General features: G+C 40.0%; 1 protein-coding gene across 1 annotated transcript; it reads right to left on the bottom strand.

Annotated features, from left to right (window-relative positions):
• Positions 1-350: 350 nt before the first annotated feature.
• RAD51 (RAD51 recombinase) lies at positions 351-10,661 on the bottom strand. Its single transcript, XM_009583337.1, has 9 exons — positions 10,575-10,661; positions 9,953-10,090; positions 8,678-8,795; positions 8,048-8,139; positions 7,083-7,177; positions 2,410-2,523; positions 1,453-1,582; positions 1,083-1,204; positions 351-772 (listed from the first exon to the last, which is right to left on the bottom strand). The coding sequence occupies exons 1-9, from the start codon at positions 10,659-10,661 to the stop codon at positions 649-651; spliced, it is 1,020 nt and encodes a 339-aa protein (XP_009581632.1). The 3' UTR covers positions 351-648.
• Between the last annotated feature and the right edge of the window lie 654 nt (positions 10,662-11,315).

Below are 11,315 nucleotides of genomic sequence, written 5' to 3'. Positions count from 1 at the left end.
GTCAATATTTTCATGGTCCTTTTTATTAAAAGCACATTTCCACAGAGAATTAATGAGATACAAAAAATGTAATTGAAATGTAAATTAACAGTTCCCAAAAACCAGCATGTTCCAGCATCCAAAACAAAATTAACACAGAATATGGATTGTGATCATCATCAATCCCAGCAATATGCTCAAATTCTTATTGTGGAATATCATTCTGCTTTATTTTATAATTAAAGCAATCCATTAAGTATTTAAGTCATTACTTTTCTTATTTGACAAATCCATCAATGCTACTTTAAATTCACCAAGTTATGAACTATGGCCACATACTCTTGGATTTTACTGTGCTATGTCCACCGGAAGAATCCAGCTGGATCAACAGCCGTGAGGAAAATTCAGAGGCTATGGTCCTCTGAAAAAGTTCTCAAGAAACCACGTTAATCTAACATGTGACTAAAGCCCAAGAGGGTAGATCTCTTCCAAGCCAAGATGTGTCTCAGAGTGTATTCACCTGATGGACTTCTATGCTGAAATACAACAGATCCCTCTGCCAGCATTTGAACGGCAGCTGTGTTGGGAAAGCATCTGTAAAGTGCCACAAAGGAAGGAGCCTGTTACGGACACCTAGTCTTGGGTTACACGGGAAATGAAATGGAGCCTTCAGTCTTTAGCATCTCCCACTCCATCAGCATTAATAGCAAACATTGCTTCAGCCTCAGGAAGGCAAGGAGAATCATAAATTTTACATATTCTGGTTTCACCTCGGCCTTTTCGCAGATACAGTCTAATAGGGAGAAGAAAACAAAACAGGTAAGGATGTATAGCCTACTTTCAGTAAATCATTATCATAAGCACTAAAACATTATGTCAGTACATGAATACAGCACACTGTGTGGAGCTGTAAGAACTTCTGAAAACGTTGTGTTGCTTTTACTACAGATTAATGAGTGCTCAGAGTAGCACTGATTTGTTGAAAAGCAGGCTGGACTTGCCATTGACAGACTATGTAGAAACCCAGAATTTAAAGGTACTTAGCTAGTTTCATAAAATCTTCCAAAATAAGGCTAATGGAAGATGATAATCTGTTCTCTCACCTCGTGGTGGAAGCATGTGCTATGATATTTCCTCCAATAGGTTTTTTGGGATCTGCAGCAAACATGGCTGCTCCATCTACTTGTGCTACCACTTGGTTAGTGATCACAACTGCCACGCCAAACTGTAAAGAGAAAAGCAACAAATCAAAATGCATTTACTTTCCACAATCTGAATAACGGGGGCGGGAGGGAAGACACATGCACTTCTGCTGTCCTCTCTGCTGTCCACCACTGCATCATGCCTCTCAAAACAAAATGGAAGCAGACACTGAGCAGGCAGAAAGCCTTTTGTACAAAACTGCTAAGCTTTACAAGAGAAAGAAAACTGATCACCAGTCCTTTAGAGAATAAAGCAAAGTTCATAGTTTACCTCATCTGCAAGTCGAAGAAGCATGCGCAGAAATCTGGCCAGATGCATCTGTCTAGCTGACAGCTCGCCTCTTCCCGAGTAATCTGTCCGATAAAGGGCTGTGGCACTGTCCACTATCAGCAGCGCATATCTGGAGAAGATAAGTACAAGGTTCTTATAAACATTTCCAGGCATGAATAATGCCTCCACTGGAGTGTGACGGTGCCCAGCAAATTGTAAGGCTGCATACAGATGTGGATGTAATCTCCTCTCACTGTGCCAGTTAGCAGAATTATTTTTTTTAACAACACTGACTTGATCGGTAATGTTCAGATTACTAACTATACAATAAAACCCAGTAAACCCACAGAAAGTTGCTGCATGATTAAAAACTTAGATTTATTGTACTTTTATAAACTAGCCCAGAACTTAACATTTTGACACCACAGATATTCTGTGGACAGGTTCCTATACACCTCATACCACCACCTCCTTCCCTCTAAAGGGGTCCATAAATCTTAGTTTCAAACTAAAGCTGTCTAGCACAGGTTTCTTCGGTGCTTGGCATGCTCTAAATCAACACTATATTTCTGAAAGCAATTACAAACTGATCTTTAAAATTGTTTCTCAGGCTGGCACTTGTTCTTTGTAAAGTGACATCAGTTGACGCAGTTCAAGTCAGTCACTGTCATCCAACATTTCAGCAGCAGGAGGTATTAACTCACACTGACTGCCTAGTATCTGTATATGCCAAAGCACAATCCCATTTGAAAACAACAAAACCCGATCTAACGGAGCTAAGCACTGGAGAAAGCAAGTATATTTCAAAAAAGTTAACTTTTGAAGTAAACGTTTACTTTGACATTTCACAATTTTGTAATCTATACTTTTCTTGCACTTGTTCATCATCTATAGGTAGCTTTATAATAAGAATATATATCAGCACGAAAATCACTCCATCTAAATCAGTCTTATTACCGTGATTCAGCCATCATAGCAGATGCCTGATACAGGAGCTGGGTCTGGTGATCTGTGTTAAAACCTCGAGCATACGCCACATTATCTAGGACGTCACTGCCAGACAAGCCATACCTGAGAAATCAGTGGGGGGGGGGGAAATCAAATCTTTAAGTACAACTTCATCAATAGGAGTTATCTAGCAGCTTTACCTAAAGACTAGAATAAAAATTCACATTCCTGGGAGAGTCTTGGAGATAAAAACAGACAGCAAAAAATGCAACACAACTTGGTGATGAAAAGAGAACAGAAACCATTTTTAAAGCATATTTTCCTGCCTAGAAACAATAGTAAAGTAGAACACCAGACATTTTCCTCAAAATAAAACCACAGGCAAGGAAAGCTACCATTCCGGAACAGAATATTCTGAAAGCAGTACATTGCTAATAAAGAACAGTGATAAACAGCCTTCCACCTGCAATACCTCTGTCAGTGTTTCACTACCAAAATAATAATAATAAAAAAAATATAGCTACATTCAACATCTTGCATTTAAATTATTTATAAGGCACTTTGAGAAATCCCTTAGGATTTGGAGAATCAGTTGATTATCCTCCTTGGATCTGAAATGTAGTAATATTTTTTCCAGTGAGAGAGAACATATCTAATTTGTTCTCATTTTTCATTTCACACCACAGCGTATTTCGCAGAATTACAGACTCTTTGAAGTTGGAAGGGACCTCTGTGGATCAACTAGACCAATTCCCCTCCCCACTCAAAGCAGGATCAGCTGCAGCAGGTTGCTCAGGACTGTGTCCAGTTGAGTTCTGAACATCTTCAAGGATGGAGTCTCCACAACCTCTCTGGGCAACCTGTTCTAATGTTTGGCCACAGTGAACACTAAAATCTTTTCTTGCCACCTTTTGCATACCTCACCACATTCAACTCCAGACGGACTTCGGCCTTCCTAACCCCATTTCTGCATGCTCGGACAGTGCCTCTATATTCCTCCCAGGCCACCTGTCCCTGTTTTCACCTCTTGTATGCCTCCTTTTTACGTTTAACAGGAGCTCCTTGTTCATCCATATGGGCCTCCTCCAACTGCCTTTCCTTGATTTCCTGTTCAACAGGATGGACCGTTCTTGGACTTGGAGGAGATGATCTTTGACCATCAGCCAGCTCTCCTACATCCCTCTTCACTCAAAGGCTGTGTCCCATGGGATTCTTCCAAGCAGATCCCTGAAGAGGCCAAAGTCCGCTCTCCTGAAGTCTAGTATTGTGATCCTGCTTAATACCTTGCGCCTACCTCAGGATTCTGAACTCCACCTTCTCACGGTCACCGTATCTCTGTGATCACAGTGAGTTTTTAGCCCTGAAACTGCACACAGACTTTAACTCTTCCCATTTGTTCCCCATTCTGCATGCATGAGTGTGCAGGCACTTTGGAGAGGCATACTTAAAATGTCTATGTAAAGCAAATTAAATGGAGTGCATATATCAATGGTATACTGGATGCAGAAGCACACATCAATGGACATAAGCGCACGTTCAGTTGATAAGATGCCCTGGGAGAAGAGTGCAGAACTTTTCTGTTGTCACAGAATTGATTTTTTTAGATTCTCCCTGAAGAGCCGGGTCAAAGAACATTCTCCAGTGAAGGACCACAACTTCTAACAATACAGTTTTACACTCTTATGACACTAGCACAGCTGAATTTGACTTTCATCAATGAATAGTATGAAAGATCCAAGTCATACCAAAATAATTCACATTCTTCATTTGATGTAAGGTAAGTATCTTTATGATTTCAGTATTCTGCTTTTCACAGCTGGACACCTAATGTCTCCCTCCCTAATTAGACTTCTAGGCTAAGCATAGCTTTGAACAGTACACTTTTAGAATCACAGTTATCAATTAATTTTGTTACACACATGATAGCTATTAATAAATCAAATAATCCAACCTTACTAGGCTACTTGCACCTTATGTTTGAAGGTGAATAATAGCCAGTCCTGACTAGCATTTTGAAACAAGACCACACTGAAATATTACATATTCGAGATTAAAGTCAAGGGCGCTAGTCAAATACTTGGCAAATCAGTAGACTACAGAAAGAAATGAGTTGAAAGATGGTTAGCCTCCATCCTAGCCGAGCTGAAGAAAGACTGAGGGGTGGAACTGACTGGAAGAAGTACTCTCTGTATACAGCCACGCACAGATACCCTCTTATAGATGTACCTGTGACTGCTGCAAACATCATTTCACTTTCTCACCAGTGCCCAAAGGTGTTTGCTGCCAAATACCCACTGGTGACAGGGAATACGGGAGTACTCCCCTACTTGCTGCAGGAAAATCCAGCAGGGTTAGATCAAATTGTTTTCAAAGAGAGTTAACAGGATTTAGTTGGTACTGTCCCCAGCTGATGAGGAAGCACACATTCCCTTCCAGTAGCAAAAAAGTGAGGGAAATTACTTCCTGCAGAGGGACAATTACACAACAGCTGTGGGGAGGGAGAAGCAGCAGAGAGGAGAGGAATAGTAATACCAGATGTTTCCAAAGTGAACATCTGTCAAATTAACCTCCAGGACCTGTGTAAAACGTCTTCCAAAGATTTTTTTCTTGCCTTTCAGTAACAAACCATCCAAATCCTGCACTGACCCAAATCTTAAATAACTTATTTTTCAATAGCTTGACCTTACTTCACTCATTTAGGATGGTATGTTGATTAGATCATCTCCCTGTGTAAAGGAAAGGACAGGATGTGGGCTAGCACGTCATAGTGGCTTGGTATTAAATCTTACTTGATTTTTCTACCTACAGTCATGGAAAGGCCCATAAATACTGGCCTTACCTCATAAATCTGTGGTGCTACTAAAAAGCAGCAGTCCTACCCTTTCATTCTCTCTGCTTCCAGCTGCTCATTCTTGTCCCCTCCTTTGCTCCAGCACCAGCAACTTATGCTGCCCTGCAGTGAACCACATTAGCAGCCGCTCTGCTTCAGCCTACAGCCTAGCAGTCACTAGTGCCAACACCATGGGGCAAAAGGAATGGCAGGACCGCCTGCAGCGGCACAGAATCGAGCCTCATTAGACCGAATTAAAACTTAAGTTCCTGCCCCATACACACTGTTAGCTATGCAGCATGATATTACAAAGCAGACATACTGTGAAATCAGCCCACAGCATAAGGAAGGCAGCTTTGCCTCACAGGTCACATGGAGTCTTGGCAAAAAAATAACTTCATGAAAAAAATACATGCTGAGGAGTGATGAAGGATAAAAACAAAGAAACTTTAGAGAAAACATCTATAATGATAGGCCAGGCCTTTAAGTATACTTGAAGGCAACACAGTCACTTGGCAATTAAGTCTTTCTTCTGTAAATGCACGGTAAAAAAAGGAGGACAGTTGCTTTTTAAGCTAGGAAATTTGCACAGAAGTTTTTAAAATACTTTTTAAAAAAACCCACATACACAGCCTGAAAAACTGTGAACCTAAGCCAGACTAGCGAAAGTGTAGTAGAAAACAGGCCAATTGATTTTATCTTTGCAGAACATCTGAGCCTCTGTATTCAAATCAGCCCAGCCTTGCTGCGTGATTTTGGCTTGCAGCTTAGAAACAATCAGTATTTGTCACCTTATTACTTCCAGAAGAAAGTGCACAGCTTACTGACATGAAAATTCCAATCAGTATCTAGGTGGAAATATTTTTTAAAACTACCATACAACGGAAATTGTTAATCTGAAGCTTAGGCCCAAATTCCAATCTGAATAATTGCATTCTGCATCCTTAAAATTCCTCTCCTGCTTCAGCCAGGTATGACATGCTTCACATCCCTTCCCAAAGTGTTGGGCTATTTTTCTGTTCAAGCTGACGCAATTTCAGCAACTGAAAAGCACTGCAAGATAAATAAATACTTCAACCCAAGTTCACTGAAGTTGCATATGTACCTTCATTTTTAATTGAAACAACGATCACGGAGAATTAAGCCCCATAGAAGCAGTTTTAATTTTGAGAAAGCCTAAAGAATCACAAGACCAGAAGTAGCTCCTTTTTCCAATGCACAGAACCAGTACTTCAGGCTTTCAAGTCTAACCAGTATCTCTGTGTAGACAGCAGAATTTTTATTTGGGTAATTAAGTTACTTTCCAAAGTAAAGGTATAAAAAATACGTCAGAACATTCTGAGATAGAGGCAGGAGATGGAAAAACAGCTTTTCAACTGGTCAGTGGATGCTCTCATATTTCCTAACAAAAATATTCCAGCTGCTGTTGCGATAACCTTTTTACAAAAGAATCTTTGTTTCAAGGTAATGCTATTGGCAGAATTTAAGAAAGATATTTGAACGTATTTCACTAACAGTAAAACTGAATTTGAAAGAGACAATAGTAAGAAGTGAAGACATCATATTCCAAGGGACAATGATGTTAGCTGCTGTCATATCTAAAACTAGAAACTTTGTTTATAAAATACAGCTAATGAAGTGGTCTAACATGCATGTAGGTGGACAGACAACTAGAATACAGAAAGGTTTGTGTTTGGTTGGTTTTTTAGGGATAGTTCTTACTGCAACAGCCCCATGAATTTAAGGAGACAGGCTGACTTACGCAGTTACCCTTATTAACTAAGCTGTCCCATGAGTAGATGTATTCCTTTCTTCAACTAATGCCAGTTTACTTCTAGCCATAAGTACAGACCTCTCGGCCACAGCAAGAAGACGTTCTGGTCGGAAGGTCCCTTCTGTGTCAATATACATAGCTTTTCCTTCACCACCACCTCGGTCAATGGGAAGCTAAAGGAAAAGCAAATGAATGAACATGAAATGAAGTATTAACAAATAATCCAGTTATTGCCTTATGCCCTCGACTGATATACAATAAATAATATACCAAACTATTGTGATTAAAGTCACTTTTATCTGGGAAAAGCAAGAAGGAAGATTCCTGTTTTCAATCTCTGATACCTACATAAGAGGACAGGTGCTGAACTTTGAGCTGGCAAGTTTAGGTGCATAAGGGTGTTCAAATTAAGCCCAAAGCCTCTAATATTTTGTGAAATAGCAACCTCTAGAAAGTAATAAACACTATTTTTTGTTTAAACTAAGATTAGAAAAAAGGTTACTCCAAACTGATCTACTGTTTGATAGCAAGAGCCAACTGAAGGCTTTTACAGGAGTAAAGTGAAATAATCTTAGGAAACATTAGGAAAAAAAAGCAGCTAGTCAAAGAAACTTGTTGAACCCAACACAGTTTCTTCTCTCTTTTCAACTCACTCTTGGTGATAAGAAAGGTTCTCTGCAGTCCAGAGCATCTGAAGAGAGATCAAACACTTCTCTGCATTTAAGACCTAGAATTATGCTATAAGGCTAATGTGTTAAATTTTGCTGTCAGAATACGGGGAGGGGAAGCTATAGAACATGTCAAACACAGGCAAAAAACATCACAAATTCAATTGCTGCTAACGTAATCCTAGTAGGCAGATTAAGTGCGAAACAAAAGATCCTAGAAAGCTGCAAGTACAGCCAAGGGTGCTGCAAATACCCACGTTCTTTGCAGCTGTTTACATGCATCACATTTGTATTGGTTGAGAAAAGTTCACAAGTTAGCGAATATCCAAAAGCTGTGTTTCTGAATACTTGATTTTAATAAAGTGGACTACTCACTTGACAGGTTACTGCCAGGGTATGACACAACTGTGTTTTTCCAGTACGAAACTCCCCGAATAACTCTGTTATGGACCCTGTTTCTATTCCTCCTGAAGGGAAAATAATAGTAATAAAATAATTTTAAAAAGGTCACATACTTCAAACGAAGACTGCATATAAAGTATTACATTTACAGAGACTCAGCTTAACACTTACTTTGGTTAAAAGTTTCAAAACTCTAATTGGAAAAACTGGTTTTCATACTGAGGTTTGTTCATGTTGCAGATAAGAAGTTTAGGTAAGTGTATTTTTTAAGATACTGAAAAGCTGAAACGACTTGTTTTGATTTTTTGATTACAAGTAGAACGGGGGAGAAGACGATACCTGGTTTTATTTTCTTGAAATAGGTCATAGACTAAAATAAACCAGAGACATCCAAAATGAAGAGCTCTGGGTATTGCATCACGACTAAAAGGTTTTAAAACTATTTCTACAGCTTTTAAAAGAAAATCAGTTGTGATACAAGAGAGCAGAACTTTTTCGTTCAACCAGAACTTGTGTGTCTTACGTGTTTTTGTCCAAGGATCACGTTCACAGAAAAAAAGCAGATAATGAAGGCTAATCAATAAAAAGAAATAAAATTATTACCTTGAAGAAGTTTATCAAGTTCTTTGGACCCAGTGGTGATCTGGATGATCTCTGACCTTCGCTGGTGAAATTCCGTTGCTGTGGTGAAACCCATCGGAACCAGCTTAGCTGCTTCAGCCTAAAGAAAACCAAACTAAGCAGTGCAAGCAGTGTTCATCCCATTCATTTACCCCCTCTAGTAATTAATAATCTAATTTTCTATTTTCTGAAATGGAGAAGCACTTGTATAATTTGATGCATACATTTTATTTTATGGACCATATATTAGTTGGTACCTCTGAAAAGAACTGAAATTCTGATCAAAGAAAAAGCTTCAACATCCATTTAGCGTATTTTATCAAAATCTTGCCCCCCCTTGTACCGCCCACTTTTCAGTTCAGTTCTGTCCCTGTGAAACTTGAAATACTTAGGATGCGCATACAGCCTGTTAGGAATGCTGTCTTCCTAATAGCAAATAAATATGCGAACTAAGAAAAGTATTGGGAGTTAAACATTGTGCCAGGTCAGATTTCGATAAATGAGAACTAGTTTGGCAGAAACTCCACGTTCTGAACTAGAAGATGCTGTGAGATTACAACTCGGGCTTCACTCTCAGTCCCCCAAAGTAAACCCCAGGTCTCAAGGTGAATACCTATCGGAGGTACACAATTAACATGCTTAAGAAAAACATAACAGAAGAACAGCTGCACTGGGCCGGTCCAGTCGTTCATAATGCAGTATCCTCTGCCTTGAAGCCGCCAAGGTGCTTAGGGAACGAGCGTAACACATCAGGGAACAAGGGACTGACCTCCACCTAGCAGTTCCCCTGGGTTCAGTCAGCGAGCTTCTTGATCTGAACATTACCCCACAAACATTGCACTTAGCCTCTTTTTAAACCAATTTATGCTACAGGTGGCCACTTGTCTTGGGACAAGGAGTTTCATAACTTAATTACAACCTGTATGAAAAAGTACTTTCTTTGCTTTATGCTTATCATAAGCCTTCTTATCACGAGAAATACTGAGCTAGCAATAATAGTCATCTTGGGCATATTCTCCATACCTTCCACGATTTTTATAGACCTTTCTAATAGTCCCTCCCTCTTCACTTCTTGAAACTGGTCCTAGTGGTTTTTGTCTCTTCTCATCAAAAGTCATGTCATACCTCTAATCACCTTTACTGCCCTTCTCAGTATACTGTTAATGGAGACCTTCTGAAGTCACCAGAACGCTTTAAGCCAGTAGAAATAAAACTTCTTGAATATCTTGGGTTAAAGCTTTTCCGTAACACCCTTACCAAGATTTTGTCAGCTTTGGCTTCACTGATGCCTTTAATATTTAGTAGCTCCTTCTTTGGTGCATAAGCAACAGCCTCAACTGTGTGAAATCCAGCTTCTTCTAATTTCTTCACATCATTTGCATTTATACCACATTGCTGAAAGGGAGGGGAGAAAAAAGGACACACTAAGACACAAATACATTAATCTAACTTCCACTGAATACCTTCAACTGGCTTCATCAGATTTGGATCAAACTCTGTAATTACAAGTCAGCATATTGAATATTACCTACCTATTCACTTATACACAAAGAACCATAAAAAATAATATCCTTTTACCAGTGTAATGTTTGCATAAGCTATTAACTATATAGATGGTATAGAATAGGCAGAAGATCTCATTCTGTGTTTGGTTTAACAGATGCTGGAGGTGACCAATACATGTTAGGAAAGGGTACACAGCAAGACAACGTAATATACAACGTAATGTTAACATGTTGGGTTTTTTGTTTTGTTTTGGGTTTTTTTGACAGAACACAAGTAAGAATTTAGCAACGTAATTTTCAGATACAACTTGTGTTTAAGGAAAAAGACTAGCAGATTTCTTGAAAACTTACTCTAGAGCTAACTCCTTACCTACCTCTAACCTAGATATGAGCTGTGGTCCAAAGCTCTCTTCCTCTGCTGATGTATCTGCATTCGCTTCGAACTGCATCTGCATTGCCATGGCACCAAGTATTCAGTACAGCCCCCTAGAAGAAAACCAAGTAACTCTGGGATGCAACATACACCACTGAAGCAAGATACACACGCAAAGTGTTTCAAAATATATTAACACATCATCCATAGTAGTATGTGATGGTTTTCTCCCTTCCCACACCTCTTAGCTCGTGGTGCGCGAGTGCTGTAAGAAATATCTTTTGTGTGCTTTCCTATGCAGTACTAAACATTAAAAACAAAAAAACCCAAACAACTCTCGTGATACCTGGTAGGAAATAATAAGAGGCTTAACAGAGAGCTCCACACTATTTAGGAGTATAAAATAACAAAATTAACTTGCTATTAGCAGTATCGCATTTGACAAGAAGTTACACGGTCACTTAGAAGATGTTCTACTTGAAACCGGCGCTTGCTGTTAGCTGGGGTGCTCCTAAGAGACCACCCTCGCGACAACGGCACACGCCAGTACCCTCTAAGGGTCTGAAGGGGGCTTCGGGTTCCCCCGCCGGCCCTGCTAACGCCGCAAAGCCTCCGCACCGCCTTCCTGAACACCGAGCCCAGGGGCGTGATGGGAGGCGCGAGGAAATACGGAACCTCACACGCTTCGGGAATAACACCCCCCGGGGGCTCGGCCGGAGCCAGGCACCCCACAGCACCGCCC

This window comes from Fulmarus glacialis, unplaced genomic scaffold (assembly GCF_000690835.1).
Source record: "Fulmarus glacialis isolate BGI_N327 unplaced genomic scaffold, ASM69083v1 scaffold25278, whole genome shotgun sequence".
NCBI lineage: Eukaryota > Metazoa > Chordata > Aves > Procellariiformes > Procellariidae > Fulmarus > Fulmarus glacialis.
Note: the sequence above shows the minus strand (reverse complement) of the source record. Positions and strands in the feature narration are given on the sequence as shown.